Source organism: Oncorhynchus kisutch, linkage group LG29 (genome assembly GCF_002021735.2).
Source record: "Oncorhynchus kisutch isolate 150728-3 linkage group LG29, Okis_V2, whole genome shotgun sequence".
Lineage (NCBI taxonomy): Eukaryota > Metazoa > Chordata > Actinopteri > Salmoniformes > Salmonidae > Oncorhynchus > Oncorhynchus kisutch.
This window is the reverse complement of record NC_034202.2, coordinates 40,707,495-40,720,632: the sequence shown is the minus strand read 5'-3', so window position 1 is coordinate 40,720,632 and position 13,138 is coordinate 40,707,495. Positions and strand designations below refer to the sequence as shown.

The 13,138-nt window shown below is 45.9% G+C and overlaps 1 protein-coding gene and 29 non-coding genes across 30 annotated transcripts in view; 1 reads left to right on the top strand and 29 right to left on the bottom strand.

Annotated features, from left to right (window-relative positions):
* Nucleotides 1-110: 110 nt before the first annotated feature.
* On the bottom strand, nucleotides 111-181 carry trnag-gcc (transfer RNA glycine (anticodon GCC)). Its single transcript has one exon. It is a non-coding gene; the product is annotated as a tRNA-Gly (tRNA).
* A 111-nt stretch (nucleotides 182-292) lies between these two features.
* trnad-guc (transfer RNA aspartic acid (anticodon GUC)) lies at nucleotides 293-364 on the bottom strand. Its single transcript has one exon. It is a non-coding gene; the product is annotated as a tRNA-Asp (tRNA).
* Nucleotides 365-917: 553 nt separating this feature from the next.
* Nucleotides 918-988, bottom strand: trnag-gcc (transfer RNA glycine (anticodon GCC)). The gene has a single exon. It is a non-coding gene; the product is annotated as a tRNA-Gly (tRNA).
* A 111-nt stretch (nucleotides 989-1,099) lies between these two features.
* On the bottom strand, nucleotides 1,100-1,171 carry trnad-guc (transfer RNA aspartic acid (anticodon GUC)). The gene has a single exon. It is a non-coding gene; the product is annotated as a tRNA-Asp (tRNA).
* Nucleotides 1,172-1,724: 553 nt separating this feature from the next.
* On the bottom strand, nucleotides 1,725-1,795 carry trnag-gcc (transfer RNA glycine (anticodon GCC)). Its single transcript has one exon. It is a non-coding gene; the product is annotated as a tRNA-Gly (tRNA).
* A 112-nt stretch (nucleotides 1,796-1,907) lies between these two features.
* Nucleotides 1,908-1,979, bottom strand: trnad-guc (transfer RNA aspartic acid (anticodon GUC)). Its single transcript has one exon. It is a non-coding gene; the product is annotated as a tRNA-Asp (tRNA).
* A 553-nt stretch (nucleotides 1,980-2,532) lies between these two features.
* Nucleotides 2,533-2,603, bottom strand: trnag-gcc (transfer RNA glycine (anticodon GCC)). Its single transcript has one exon. It is a non-coding gene; the product is annotated as a tRNA-Gly (tRNA).
* Nucleotides 2,604-2,714: 111 nt separating this feature from the next.
* Nucleotides 2,715-2,786, bottom strand: trnad-guc (transfer RNA aspartic acid (anticodon GUC)). The gene has a single exon. It is a non-coding gene; the product is annotated as a tRNA-Asp (tRNA).
* A 553-nt stretch (nucleotides 2,787-3,339) lies between these two features.
* trnag-gcc (transfer RNA glycine (anticodon GCC)) lies at nucleotides 3,340-3,410 on the bottom strand. Its single transcript has one exon. It is a non-coding gene; the product is annotated as a tRNA-Gly (tRNA).
* A 111-nt stretch (nucleotides 3,411-3,521) lies between these two features.
* Nucleotides 3,522-3,593, bottom strand: trnad-guc (transfer RNA aspartic acid (anticodon GUC)). The gene has a single exon. It is a non-coding gene; the product is annotated as a tRNA-Asp (tRNA).
* Nucleotides 3,594-4,146: 553 nt separating this feature from the next.
* Nucleotides 4,147-4,217, bottom strand: trnag-gcc (transfer RNA glycine (anticodon GCC)). The gene has a single exon. It is a non-coding gene; the product is annotated as a tRNA-Gly (tRNA).
* A 111-nt stretch (nucleotides 4,218-4,328) lies between these two features.
* Nucleotides 4,329-4,400, bottom strand: trnad-guc (transfer RNA aspartic acid (anticodon GUC)). The gene has a single exon. It is a non-coding gene; the product is annotated as a tRNA-Asp (tRNA).
* Nucleotides 4,401-4,953: 553 nt separating this feature from the next.
* Nucleotides 4,954-5,024, bottom strand: trnag-gcc (transfer RNA glycine (anticodon GCC)). Its single transcript has one exon. It is a non-coding gene; the product is annotated as a tRNA-Gly (tRNA).
* Nucleotides 5,025-5,135: 111 nt separating this feature from the next.
* Nucleotides 5,136-5,207, bottom strand: trnad-guc (transfer RNA aspartic acid (anticodon GUC)). Its single transcript has one exon. It is a non-coding gene; the product is annotated as a tRNA-Asp (tRNA).
* A 554-nt stretch (nucleotides 5,208-5,761) lies between these two features.
* On the bottom strand, nucleotides 5,762-5,832 carry trnag-gcc (transfer RNA glycine (anticodon GCC)). Its single transcript has one exon. It is a non-coding gene; the product is annotated as a tRNA-Gly (tRNA).
* Nucleotides 5,833-5,943: 111 nt separating this feature from the next.
* trnad-guc (transfer RNA aspartic acid (anticodon GUC)) lies at nucleotides 5,944-6,015 on the bottom strand. Its single transcript has one exon. It is a non-coding gene; the product is annotated as a tRNA-Asp (tRNA).
* Nucleotides 6,016-6,568: 553 nt separating this feature from the next.
* On the bottom strand, nucleotides 6,569-6,639 carry trnag-gcc (transfer RNA glycine (anticodon GCC)). The gene has a single exon. It is a non-coding gene; the product is annotated as a tRNA-Gly (tRNA).
* A 112-nt stretch (nucleotides 6,640-6,751) lies between these two features.
* On the bottom strand, nucleotides 6,752-6,823 carry trnad-guc (transfer RNA aspartic acid (anticodon GUC)). Its single transcript has one exon. It is a non-coding gene; the product is annotated as a tRNA-Asp (tRNA).
* Nucleotides 6,824-7,376: 553 nt separating this feature from the next.
* Nucleotides 7,377-7,447, bottom strand: trnag-gcc (transfer RNA glycine (anticodon GCC)). The gene has a single exon. It is a non-coding gene; the product is annotated as a tRNA-Gly (tRNA).
* Nucleotides 7,448-7,559: 112 nt separating this feature from the next.
* Nucleotides 7,560-7,631, bottom strand: trnad-guc (transfer RNA aspartic acid (anticodon GUC)). The gene has a single exon. It is a non-coding gene; the product is annotated as a tRNA-Asp (tRNA).
* Nucleotides 7,632-8,184: 553 nt separating this feature from the next.
* On the bottom strand, nucleotides 8,185-8,255 carry trnag-gcc (transfer RNA glycine (anticodon GCC)). Its single transcript has one exon. It is a non-coding gene; the product is annotated as a tRNA-Gly (tRNA).
* Nucleotides 8,256-8,366: 111 nt separating this feature from the next.
* trnad-guc (transfer RNA aspartic acid (anticodon GUC)) lies at nucleotides 8,367-8,438 on the bottom strand. The gene has a single exon. It is a non-coding gene; the product is annotated as a tRNA-Asp (tRNA).
* A 553-nt stretch (nucleotides 8,439-8,991) lies between these two features.
* trnag-gcc (transfer RNA glycine (anticodon GCC)) lies at nucleotides 8,992-9,062 on the bottom strand. Its single transcript has one exon. It is a non-coding gene; the product is annotated as a tRNA-Gly (tRNA).
* A 113-nt stretch (nucleotides 9,063-9,175) lies between these two features.
* trnad-guc (transfer RNA aspartic acid (anticodon GUC)) lies at nucleotides 9,176-9,247 on the bottom strand. The gene has a single exon. It is a non-coding gene; the product is annotated as a tRNA-Asp (tRNA).
* Nucleotides 9,248-9,800: 553 nt separating this feature from the next.
* trnag-gcc (transfer RNA glycine (anticodon GCC)) lies at nucleotides 9,801-9,871 on the bottom strand. The gene has a single exon. It is a non-coding gene; the product is annotated as a tRNA-Gly (tRNA).
* Nucleotides 9,872-9,983: 112 nt separating this feature from the next.
* trnad-guc (transfer RNA aspartic acid (anticodon GUC)) lies at nucleotides 9,984-10,055 on the bottom strand. Its single transcript has one exon. It is a non-coding gene; the product is annotated as a tRNA-Asp (tRNA).
* A 553-nt stretch (nucleotides 10,056-10,608) lies between these two features.
* Nucleotides 10,609-10,679, bottom strand: trnag-gcc (transfer RNA glycine (anticodon GCC)). Its single transcript has one exon. It is a non-coding gene; the product is annotated as a tRNA-Gly (tRNA).
* A 111-nt stretch (nucleotides 10,680-10,790) lies between these two features.
* trnad-guc (transfer RNA aspartic acid (anticodon GUC)) lies at nucleotides 10,791-10,862 on the bottom strand. Its single transcript has one exon. It is a non-coding gene; the product is annotated as a tRNA-Asp (tRNA).
* Nucleotides 10,863-12,224: 1,362 nt separating this feature from the next.
* trnag-gcc (transfer RNA glycine (anticodon GCC)) lies at nucleotides 12,225-12,294 on the bottom strand. The gene has a single exon. It is a non-coding gene; the product is annotated as a tRNA-Gly (tRNA).
* A 376-nt stretch (nucleotides 12,295-12,670) lies between these two features.
* Nucleotides 12,671-13,138, top strand: part of arfip2b (ADP-ribosylation factor interacting protein 2b) — a 40,835-nt gene continuing 40,367 nt past the window's right edge. Inside the window, exon 1 of the mRNA XM_031809089.1 lies at nucleotides 12,671-12,707. Coding sequence (XP_031664949.1) covers nucleotides 12,671-12,707 — 37 coding nt within the window. The remainder of the gene's footprint in view (nucleotides 12,708-13,138) is intronic.

Here is a 13,138-nt window from a genome sequence, read left to right as displayed (position 1 = left end):
GTTGAGATTTCGACCAAGACCAACAGAGATTTCTGTTGGCCTGGCAATCGAACACAGATTTCTTCCTCAGGGGTTTGCATACTTCACGAAATTACATGTTCAAAACATCCTGCATTGGCCGGGAATCGAACCCGGGCCTCCCGCGTGGCAGGCGAGAATTCTACCACTGAACAACCAATGCCTTGGAATACTGAGAAAAGGCCGGAAATCGTATCATAAAGCTTTATCTCCAAGCATATGTTTCGATTTGTGGGCTCAGCTACATTGTTCACCTTAAAAAAAGCAGTCCTTTCTCCCCGTCGGGGAATTGAACCCCGGTCTCCCGCGTGACAGGCGGGGATACTCACCACTATACTAACGAGGAGCTGGTGTGTTGGACCTTTGAAAAAACGTGGAGCATTGGTACAAACCATAAGTTTGCAGTGTTGGGCTTTAACCCTTCTAACAAAAACATCTGTATAGACTGAATGGTTAGAGCTAGAAGCTGCTGTGACCCCTCTATGGAATGCTGGGACTCTCACGAACACGTACATGGAATCGATTTCGCTCTATACCACTCACAGGCCACACAATCGTAGTTAGAAGGTGACGCGTTTGTGGGATGTCCCAGGACATTGTCACAAATGCCAAACTCAAGACAGTTGTCACTGACTAGTTGGTTACTGGTTTCCCTTTTAACAACTAAAGCCTTGCACAAAGTAAATCACCTCACACACTGGACATCTACAATGGATTCACCAAAGTCTCCTGAGAATGAGTGAATGTCCAAACTGAAAACGAAAGCAAAGTGAGATTTTTCAAGAGTCAGTTGAGATTTCGACCAAGACCAACAGAGATTTCTGTTGGCCTGGCAATCGAACACAGATTTCTTCCTCAGGGGTTTGCATACTTCACGAAATTACATGTTCAAAACATCCTGCATTGGCCGGGAATCGAACCCGGGCCTCCCGCGTGGCAGGCGAGAATTCTACCACTGAACAACCAATGCCTTGGAATACTGAGAAAAGGCCGGAAATCGTATCATAAAGCTTTATCTCCAAGCATATGTTTCGATTTGTGGGCTCAGCTACATTGTTCACCTTAAAAAAAGCAGTCCTTTCTCCCCGTCGGGGAATTGAACCCCGGTCTCCCGCGTGACAGGCGGGGATACTCACCACTATACTAACGAGGAGCTGGTGTGTTGGACCTTTGAAAAAACGTGGAGCATTGGTACAAACCATAAGTTTGCAGTGTTGGGCTTTAACCCTTCTAACAAAAACATCTGTATAGACTGAATGGTTAGAGCTAGAAGCTGCTGTGACCCCTCTATGGAATGCTGGGACTCTCACGAACACGTACATGGAATCGATTTCGCTCTATACCACTCACAGGCCACACAATCGTAGTTAGAAGGTGACGCGTTTGTGGGATGTCCCAGGACATTGTCACAAATGCCAAACTCAAGACAGTTGTCACTGACTAGTTGGTTACTGGTTTCCCTTTTAACAACTAAAGCCTTGCACAAAGTAAATCACCTCACACACTGGACATCTACAATGGATTCACCAAAGTCTCCTGAGAATGAGTGAATGTCCAAACTGAAAACGAAAGCAAAGTGAGATTTTTCAAGAGTCAGTTGAGATTTCGACCAAGACCAACAGAGATTTCTGTTGGCCTGGCAATCGAACACAGATTTCTTCCTCAGGGGTTTGCATACTTCACGAAATTACATGTTCAAAACATCCTGCATTGGCCGGGAATCGAACCCGGGCCTCCCGCGTGGCAGGCGAGAATTCTACCACTGAACAACCAATGCCTTGGAATACTGAGAAAAGGCCGGAAATCGTATCATAAAGCTTTATCTCCAAGCATATGTTTCGATTTGTGGGCTCAGCTACACTTGTTCACCTTAAAAAAAGCAGTCCTTTCTCCCCGTCGGGGAATTGAACCCCGGTCTCCCGCGTGACAGGCGGGGATACTCACCACTATACTAACGAGGAGCTGGTGTGTTGGACCTTTGAAAAAACGTGGAGCATTGGTACAAACCATAAGTTTGCAGTGTTGGGCTTTAACCCTTCTAACAAAAACATCTGTATAGACTGAATGGTTAGAGCTAGAAGCTGCTGTGACCCCTCTATGGAATGCTGGGACTCTCACGAACACGTACATGGAATCGATTTCGCTCTATACCACTCACAGGCCACACAATCGTAGTTAGAAGGTGACGCGTTTGTGGGATGTCCCAGGACATTGTCACAAATGCCAAACTCAAGACAGTTGTCACTGACTAGTTGGTTACTGGTTTCCCTTTTAACAACTAAAGCCTTGCACAAAGTAAATCACCTCACACACTGGACATCTACAATGGATTCACCAAAGTCTCCTGAGAATGAGTGAATGTCCAAACTGAAAACGAAAGCAAAGTGAGATTTTTCAAGAGTCAGTTGAGATTTCGACCAAGACCAACAGAGATTTCTGTTGGCCTGGCAATCGAACACAGATTTCTTCCTCAGGGGTTTGCATACTTCACGAAATTACATGTTCAAAACATCCTGCATTGGCCGGGAATCGAACCCGGGCCTCCCGCGTGGCAGGCGAGAATTCTACCACTGAACAACCAATGCCTTGGAATACTGAGAAAAGGCCGGAAATCGTATCATAAAGCTTTATCTCCAAGCATATGTTTCGATTTGTGGGCTCAGCTACACTGTTCACCTTAAAAAAAGCAGTCCTTTCTCCCCGTCGGGGAATTGAACCCCGGTCTCCCGCGTGACAGGCGGGGATACTCACCACTATACTAACGAGGAGCTGGTGTGTTGGACCTTTGAAAAAACGTGGAGCATTGGTACAAACCATAAGTTTGCAGTGTTGGGCTTTAACCCTTCTAACAAAAACATCTGTATAGACTGAATGGTTAGAGCTAGAAGCTGCTGTGACCCCTCTATGGAATGCTGGGACTCTCACGAACACGTACATGGAATCGATTTCGCTCTATACCACTCACAGGCCACACAATCGTAGTTAGAAGGTGACGCGTTTGTGGGATGTCCCAGGACATTGTCACAAATGCCAAACTCAAGACAGTTGTCACTGACTAGTTGGTTACTGGTTTCCCTTTTAACAACTAAAGCCTTGCACAAAGTAAATCACCTCACACACTGGACATCTACAATGGATTCACCAAAGTCTCCTGAGAATGAGTGAATGTCCAAACTGAAAACGAAAGCAAAGTGAGATTTTTCAAGAGTCAGTTGAGATTTCGACCAAGACCAACAGAGATTTCTGTTGGCCTGGCAATCGAACACAGATTTCTTCCTCAGGGGTTTGCATACTTCACGAAATTACATGTTCAAAACATCCTGCATTGGCCGGGAATCGAACCCGGGCCTCCCGCGTGGCAGGCGAGAATTCTACCACTGAACAACCAATGCCTTGGAATACTGAGAAAAGGCCGGAAATCGTATCATAAAGCTTTATCTCCAAGCATATGTTTCGATTTGTGGGCTCAGCTACATTGTTCACCTTAAAAAAAGCAGTCCTTTCTCCCCGTCGGGGAATTGAACCCCGGTCTCCCGCGTGACAGGCGGGGATACTCACCACTATACTAACGAGGAGCTGGTGTGTTGGACCTTTGAAAAAACGTGGAGCATTGGTACAAACCATAAGTTTGCAGTGTTGGGCTTTAACCCTTCTAACAAAAACATCTGTATAGACTGAATGGTTAGAGCTAGAAGCTGCTGTGACCCCTCTATGGAATGCTGGGACTCTCACGAACACGTACATGGAATCGATTTCGCTCTATACCACTCACAGGCCACACAATCGTAGTTAGAAGGTGACGCGTTTGTGGGATGTCCCAGGACATTGTCACAAATGCCAAACTCAAGACAGTTGTCACTGACTAGTTGGTTACTGGTTTCCCTTTTAACAACTAAAGCCTTGCACAAAGTAAATCACCTCACACACTGGACATCTACAATGGATTGACCAAAGTCTCCTGAGAATGAGTGAATGTCCAAACTGAAAACGAAAGCAAAGTGAGATTTTTCAAGAGTCAGTTGAGATTTCGACCAAGACCAACAGAGATTTCTGTTGGCCTGGCAATCGAACACAGATTTCTTCCTCAGGGGTTTGCATACTTCACGAAATTACATGTTCAAAACATCCTGCATTGGCCGGGAATCGAACCCGGGCCTCCCGCGTGGCAGGCGAGAATTCTACCACTGAACAACCAATGCCTTGGAATACTGAGAAAAGGCCGGAAATCGTATCATAAAGCTTTATCTCCAAGCATATGTTTCGATTTGTGGGCTCAGCTACATTGTTCACCTTAAAAAAAGCAGTCCTTTCTCCCCGTCGGGGAATTGAACCCCGGTCTCCCGCGTGACAGGCGGGGATACTCACCACTATACTAACGAGGAGCTGGTGTGTTGGACCTTTGAAAAAACGTGGAGCATTGGTACAAACCATAAGTTTGCAGTGTTGGGCTTTAACCCTTCTAACAAAAACATCTGTATAGACTGAATGGTTAGAGCTAGAAGCTGCTGTGACCCCTCTATGGAATGCTGGGACTCTCACGAACACGTACATGGAATCGATTTCGCTCTATACCACTCACAGGCCACACAATCGTAGTTAGAAGGTGACGCGTTTGTGGGATGTCCCAGGACATTGTCACAAATGCCAAACTCAAGACAGTTGTCACTGACTAGTTGGTTACTGGTTTCCCTTTTAACAACTAAAGCCTTGCACAAAGTAAATCACCTCACACACTGGACATCTACAATGGATTCACCAAAGTCTCCTGAGAATGAGTGAATGTCCAAACTGAAAACGAAAGCAAAGTGAGATTTTTCAAGAGTCAGTTGAGATTTCGACCAAGACCAACAGAGATTTCTGTTGGCCTGGCAATCGAACACAGATTTCTTCCTCAGGGGTTTGCATACTTCACGAAATTACATGTTCAAAACATCCTGCATTGGCCGGGAATCGAACCCGGGCCTCCCGCGTGGCAGGCGAGAATTCTACCACTGAACAACCAATGCCTTGGAATACTGAGAAAAGGCCGGAAATCGTATCATAAAGCTTTATCTCCAAGCATATGTTTCGATTTGTGGGCTCAGCTACATTGTTCACCTTAAAAAAAGCAGTCCTTTCTCCCCGTCGGGGAATTGAACCCCGGTCTCCCGCGTGACAGGCGGGGATACTCACCACTATACTAACGAGGAGCTGGTGTGTTGGACCTTTGAAAAAACGTGGAGCATTGGTACAAACCATAAGTTTGCAGTGTTGGGCTTTAACCCTTCTAACAAAAACATCTGTATAGACTGAATGGTTAGAGCTAGAAGCTGCTGTGACCCCTCTATGGAATGCTGGGACTCTCACGAACACGTACATGGAATCGATTTCGCTCTATACCACTCACAGGCCACACAATCGTAGTTAGAAGGTGACGCGTTTGTGGGATGTCCCAGGACATTGTCACAAATGCCAAACTCAAGACAGTTGTCACTGACTAGTTGGTTACTGGTTTCCCTTTTAACAACTAAAGCCTTGCACAAAGTAAATCACCTCACACACTGGACATCTACAATGGATTGCACCAAAGTCTCCTGAGAATGAGTGAATGTCCAAACTGAAAACGAAAGCAAAGTGAGATTTTTCAAGAGTCAGTTGAGATTTCGACCAAGACCAACAGAGATTTCTGTTGGCCTGGCAATCGAACACAGATTTCTTCCTCAGGGGTTTGCATACTTCACGAAATTACATGTTCAAAACATCCTGCATTGGCCGGGAATCGAACCCGGGCCTCCCGCGTGGCAGGCGAGAATTCTACCACTGAACAACCAATGCCTTGGAATACTGAGAAAAGGCCGGAAATCGTATCATAAAGCTTTATCTCCAAGCATATGTTTCGATTTGTGGGCTCAGCTACATTGTTCACCTTAAAAAAAGCAGTCCTTTCTCCCCGTCGGGGAATTGAACCCCGGTCTCCCGCGTGACAGGCGGGGATACTCACCACTATACTAACGAGGAGCTGGTGTGTTGGACCTTTGAAAAAACGTGGAGCATTGGTACAAACCATAAGTTTGCAGTGTTGGGCTTTAACCCTTCTAACAAAAACATCTGTATAGACTGAATGGTTAGAGCTAGAAGCTGCTGTGACCCCTCTATGGAATGCTGGGACTCTCACGAACACGTACATGGAATCGATTTCGCTCTATACCACTCACAGGCCACACAATCGTAGTTAGAAGGTGACGCGTTTGTGGGATGTCCCAGGACATTGTCACAAATGCCAAACTCAAGACAGTTGTCACTGACTAGTTGGTTACTGGTTTCCCTTTTAACAACTAAAGCCTTGCACAAAGTAAATCACCTCACACACTGGACATCTACAATGGATTCACCAAAGTCTCCTGAGAATGAGTGAATGTCCAAACTGAAAACGAAAGCAAAGTGAGATTTTTCAAGAGTCAGTTGAGATTTCGACCAAGACCAACAGAGATTTCTGTTGGCCTGGCAATCGAACACAGATTTCTTCCTCAGGGGTTTGCATACTTCACGAAATTACATGTTCAAAACATCCTGCATTGGCCGGGAATCGAACCCGGGCCTCCCGCGTGGCAGGCGAGAATTCTACCACTGAACAACCAATGCCTTGGAATACTGAGAAAAGGCCGGAAATCGTATCATAAAGCTTTATCTCCAAGCATATGTTTCGATTTGTGGGCTCAGCTACACTTGTTCACCTTAAAAAAAGCAGTCCTTTCTCCCCGTCGGGGAATTGAACCCCGGTCTCCCGCGTGACAGGCGGGGATACTCACCACTATACTAACGAGGAGCTGGTGTGTTGGACCTTTGAAAAAACGTGGAGCATTGGTACAAACCATAAGTTTGCAGTGTTGGGCTTTAACCCTTCTAACAAAAACATCTGTATAGACTGAATGGTTAGAGCTAGAAGCTGCTGTGACCCCTCTATGGAATGCTGGGACTCTCACGAACACGTACATGGAATCGATTTCGCTCTATACCACTCACAGGCCACACAATCGTAGTTAGAAGGTGACGCGTTTGTGGGATGTCCCAGGACATTGTCACAAATGCCAAACTCAAGACAGTTGTCACTGACTAGTTGGTTACTGGTTTCCCTTTTAACAACTAAAGCCTTGCACAAAGTAAATCACCTCACACACTGGACATCTACAATGGATTGACCAAAGTCTCCTGAGAATGAGTGAATGTCCAAACTGAAAACGAAAGCAAAGTGAGATTTTTCAAGAGTCAGTTGAGATTTCGACCAAGACCAACAGAGATTTCTGTTGGCCTGGCAATCGAACACAGATTTCTTCCTCAGGGGTTTGCATACTTCACGAAATTACATGTTCAAAACATCCTGCATTGGCCGGGAATCGAACCCGGGCCTCCCGCGTGGCAGGCGAGAATTCTACCACTGAACAACCAATGCCTTGGAATACTGAGAAAAGGCCGGAAATCGTATCATAAAGCTTTATCTCCAAGCATATGTTTCGATTTGTGGGCTAAGCTACACTGTTCACCTTAAAAAAAGGCAGTCCTTTCTCCCCGTCGGGGAATTGAACCCCGGTCTCCCGCGTGACAGGCGGGGATACTCACCACTATACTAACGAGGAGCTGGTGTGTTGGACCTTTGAAAAAACGTGGAGCATTGGTACAAACCATAAGTTTGCAGTGTTGGGCTTTAACCCTTCTAACAAAAACATCTGTATAGACTGAATGGTTAGAGCTAGAAGCTGCTGTGACCCCTCTATGGAATGCTGGGACTCTCACGAACACGTACATGGAATCGATTTCGCTCTATACCACTCACAGGCCACACAATCGTAGTTAGAAGGTGACGCGTTTGTGGGATGTCCCAGGACATTGTCACAAATGCCAAACTCAAGACAGTTGTCACTGACTAGTTGGTTACTGGTTTCCCTTTTAACAACTAAAGCCTTGCACAAAGTAAATCACCTCACACACTGGACATCTACAATGGATTGACCAAAGTCTCCTGAGAATGAGTGAATGTCCAAACTGAAAACGAAAGCAAAGTGAGATTTTTCAAGAGTCAGTTGAGATTTCGACCAAGACCAACAGAGATTTCTGTTGGCCTGGCAATCGAACACAGATTTCTTCCTCAGGGGTTTGCATACTTCACGAAATTACATGTTCAAAACATCCTGCATTGGCCGGGAATCGAACCCGGGCCTCCCGCGTGGCAGGCGAGAATTCTACCACTGAACAACCAATGCCTTGGAATACTGAGAAAAGGCCGGAAATCGTATCATAAAGCTTTATCTCCAAGCATATGTTTCGATTTGTGGGCTAAGCTACACTGTTCACCTTAAAAAAAGGAGTCCTTTCTCCCCGTCGGGGAATTGAACCCCGGTCTCCCGCGTGACAGGCGGGGATACTCACCACTATACTAACGAGGAGCTGGTGTGTTGGACCTTTGAAAAAACGTGGAGCATTGGTACAAACCATAAGTTTGCAGTGTTGGGCTTTAACCCTTCTAACAAAAACATCTGTATAGACTGAATGGTTAGAGCTAGAAGCTGCTGTGACCCCTCTATGGAATGCTGGGACTCTCACGAACACGTACATGGAATCGATTTCGCTCTATACCACTCACAGGCCACACAATCGTAGTTAGAAGGTGACGCGTTTGTGGGATGTCCCAGGACATTGTCACAAATGCCAAACTCAAGACAGTTGTCACTGACTAGTTGGTTACTGGTTTCCCTTTTAACAACTAAAGCCTTGCACAAAGTAAATCACCTCACACACTGGACATCTACAATGGATTGACCAAAGTCTCCTGAGAATGAGTGAATGTCCAAACTGAAAACGAAAGCAAAGTGAGATTTTTCAAGAGTCAGTTGAGATTTCGACCAAGACCAACAGAGATTTCTGTTGGCCTGGCAATCGAACACAGATTTCTTCCTCAGGGGTTTGCATACTTCACGAAATTACATGTTCAAAACATCCTGCATTGGCCGGGAATCGAACCCGGGCCTCCCGCGTGGCAGGCGAGAATTCTACCACTGAACAACCAATGCCTTGGAATACTGAGAAAAGGCCGGAAATCGTATCATAAAGCTTTATCTCCAAGCATATGTTTCGATTTGTGGGCTAAGCTACACTTGTTCACCTTAAAAAAAGGCAGTCCTTTCTCCCCGTCGGGGAATTGAACCCCGGTCTCCCGCGTGACAGGCGGGGATACTCACCACTATACTAACGAGGAGCTGGTGTGTTGGACCTTTGAAAAAACGTGGAGCATTGGTACAAACCATAAGTTTGCAGTGTTGGGCTTTAACCCTTCTAACAAAAACATCTGTATAGACTGAATGGTTAGAGCTAGAAGCTGCTGTGACCCCTCTATGGAATGCTGGGACTCTCACGAACACGTACATGGAATCGATTTCGCTCTATACCACTCACAGGCCACACAATCGTAGTTAGAAGGTGACGCGTTTGTGGGATGTCCCAGGACATTGTCACAAATGCCAAACTCAAGACAGTTGTCACTGACTAGTTGGTTACTGGTTTCCCTTTTAACAACTAAAGCCTTGCACAAAGTAAATCACCTCACACACTGGACATCTACAATGGATTCACCAAAGTCTCCTGAGAATGAGTGAATGTCCAAACTGAAAACGAAAGCAAAGTGAGATTTTTCAAGAGTCAGTTGAGATTTCGACCAAGACCAACAGAGATTTCTGTTGGCCTGGCAATCGAACACAGATTTCTTCCTCAGGGGTTTGCATACTTCACGAAATTACATGTTCAAAACATCCTGCATTGGCCGGGAATCGAACCCGGGCCTCCCGCGTGGCAGGCGAGAATTCTACCACTGAACAACCAATGCCTTGGAATACTGAGAAAAGGCCGGAAATCGTATCATAAAGCTTTATCTCCAAGCATATGTTTCGATTTGTGGGCTAAGCTACACTGTTCACCTTAAAAAAAGGCAGTCCTTTCTCCCCGTCGGGGAATTGAACCCCGGTCTCCCGCGTGACAGGCGGGGATACTCACCACTATACTAACGAGGAGCTGGTGTGTTGGACCTTTGAAAAAACGTGGAGCATTGGTACAAACCATAAGTTTGCAGTGTTGGGCTTTAACCCTTCTAACAAAAACATCTGTATAGACTGAATGGTTAGAGCTAGAAGCTGCTGTGACCCCTCTATGGAATGCTGGGACTCTCACGAACACGTACATGGAATCGATTTCGCTCTATACCACTCACAGGCCACACAATCGTAGTTAGAAGGTGACGCGTTTGTGGGATGTCCCAGGACATTGTCACAAATGCCAAACTCAAGACAGTTGTCACTGACTAGTTGGTTACTGGTTTCCCTTTTAACAACTAAAGCCTTGCACAAAGTAAATCACCTCACACACTGGACATCTACAATGGATTCACCAAAGTCTCCTGAGAATGAGTGAATGTCCAAACTGAAAACGAAAGCAAAGTGAGATTTTTCAAGAGTCAGTTGAGATTTCGACCAAGACCAACAGAGATTTCTGTTGGCCTGGCAATCGAACACAGATTTCTTCCTCAGGGGTTTGCATACTTCACGAAATTACATGTTCAAAACATCCTGCATTGGCCGGGAATCGAACCCGGGCCTCCCGCGTGGCAGGCGAGAATTCTACCACTGAACAACCAATGCCTTGGAATACTGAGAAAAGGCCGGAAATCGTATCATAAAGCTTTATCTCCAAGCATATGTTTCGATTTGTGGGCTAAGCTACACTGTTCACCTTAAAAAAAGGAGTCCTTTCTCCCCGTCGGGGAATTGAACCCCGGTCTCCCGCGTGACAGGCGGGGATACTCACCACTATACTAACGAGGAGCTGGTGTGTTGGACCTTTGAAAAAACGTGGAGCATTGGTACAAACCATAAGTTTGCAGTGTTGGGCTTTAACCCTTCTAACAAAAACATCTGTATAGACTGAATGGTTAGAGCTAGAAGCTGCTGTGACCCCTCTATGGAATGCTGGGACTCTCACGAACACGTACATGGAATCGATTTCGCTCTATACCACTCACAGGCCACACAATCGTAGTTAGAAGGTGACGCGTTTGTGGGATGTCCCAGGACATTGTCACAAATGCCCAACTCAAGACAGTTGTCACTGACTAGTGGTTACTGGTTTCCCTTTTAACAACTAAGCCTGCACCAAAGTAAAGTCACCTCACACACTGGACATCTACAATGGATTCCCAAAGTCTCATCGAGAATGAGTGAATGTCCAAAATGAAAACGAAAGCAAAGTGAGATTTCAAGAGTCAGTTGAGATTCGACCAAGACCACAGAGATTTCTGTTGGCCTGGCAAATCGAACACAGATTTCTTCCTCAGGGGTTTGCTACTTCACGAAATTACATGTTCAAAAATCCTGCATTGGCCGGGAACGAACCCGGGCCTCCCGCGTGTGCAGCGAGAATTCGACCACGGAACAGACCAATGCCTTTGGATACTGAGAAAAAGCCGGAAATCGTATCATACAGCCTTATCTCCAAGCATATGTTTCGATTTGTGGGCTAAGCTACATTGTTCACCTATAAAAAAAGGAGTCCTTTCTCCCCGTCGGGGAATTGAACCCCGGTCTCACTCCCGCGTGACAGGGCGGGGATACTCACCACTATACTAACGAGGAAGCTGTGTGTTGGACCTTTGAAAAAACGTGGAGCAATTGGTACAAAACCATAAGTTTGCAGTGTTGGGCTTTAACCCTTCTACAAAAACATCTGTATAGACTGGAATGGTTAGAGCTAGAAGCTGCTGTGACCCCTCTATGGAATGCTGGGACTCTCAAGAACACGTACATGGAATCGATTTCGGCTCTATACCACTCACAGGCCACACAATCGTAGTTAGAAGGTGACGCGTTTGTGGGATGTCCCAGGACATTGTCACAAATGCCAAACTCAAGACAGTTGTCACTGACTAGTTGGTTACTGGTTTCCCTTTTAACAACTAAAGCCTTGCACAAAGTAAATCACCTCACACACTGGACATCTACAATGGATTCACCAAAGTCTCCTGAGAATGAGTGAATGTCCAAACTGAAAACGAAAGCAAAGTGAGATTTTTCAAGAGTCAGTTGAGATTTCGACCAAGACCAACAGAGATTTCTGTTGGCCTGGCAATCGAACACAGATTTCTTCCTCAGGGGTTGCATACTTCACGAAATTACATGTTCAAAACATCCTGCATTGGCCGGGAATCGAACCCGGGCTCCCGCGTGGCAGGCGAGAATTCTACCACTGAACAACCAATGCCTTGGAATACTGAGAAAAGGCCGGAAATCGTATCATAAAGCTTTATCTCCAAGCATATGTTCGATTTGTGGGCTAAGCTACATTGTTCACCTTAAAAAAAAGCAGTCCTTTCTCCCCGTCGGGGAATTGAACCCCGGTCTCCCGCGTGACAGGCGGGGATACTCACCACTACTTTGAAAAAACGTGGAGCATTGGTACAAACCATAAGTTTGCAGTGTTGGGCTTTAACCCTTCTAACAAAAACATCTGAAGACTGAATGGTTAGAGCTAGAAGCTGCTGTGACCCCTTCTGGGACTCTCATCTGTATAGACTGATGGTTAGAGCTAGAAGCTCTGTGACCACTCACAGGCCATGCTGGGACTTCAAAACACGTACATGGAATCGATGTCCCTAGGACTCACAGGCCACCATCGTAAGAGGTGACGCACTGACTAGTGTCCCAATGGACATTGTCACAAATGCCAAACTCAAGACAGTTGTCACTGGACAGTTGGTACTGGTTTCCCTTTCTAAAGCCTTGCACAAAGAAATCACCTCACAAACGAAAGCATCTGAGATGGATTCACAGTTGTCTCCTGAAATGAGTGAATGTCCAAACTGAAAACGAAAGCAAAGTGAGATTTTTCAAGAGTCAGTTGAGATTTCGACCAAGAACCAACAGAGATTTCTGTTGGCCTGGCAATCGAACCACAGATTTCTTCCTCAGGGGTTTGCATACTTCACGAAATTACATGTTCAAAACATCCTGCATTGGCCGGGAATCGAACCCCGGGCCTCCCGCGTGCAGGCGAGAATTCTACCACTGAACAACCATGCCTTGGATACTGAGAAAAGGCCGGAAAT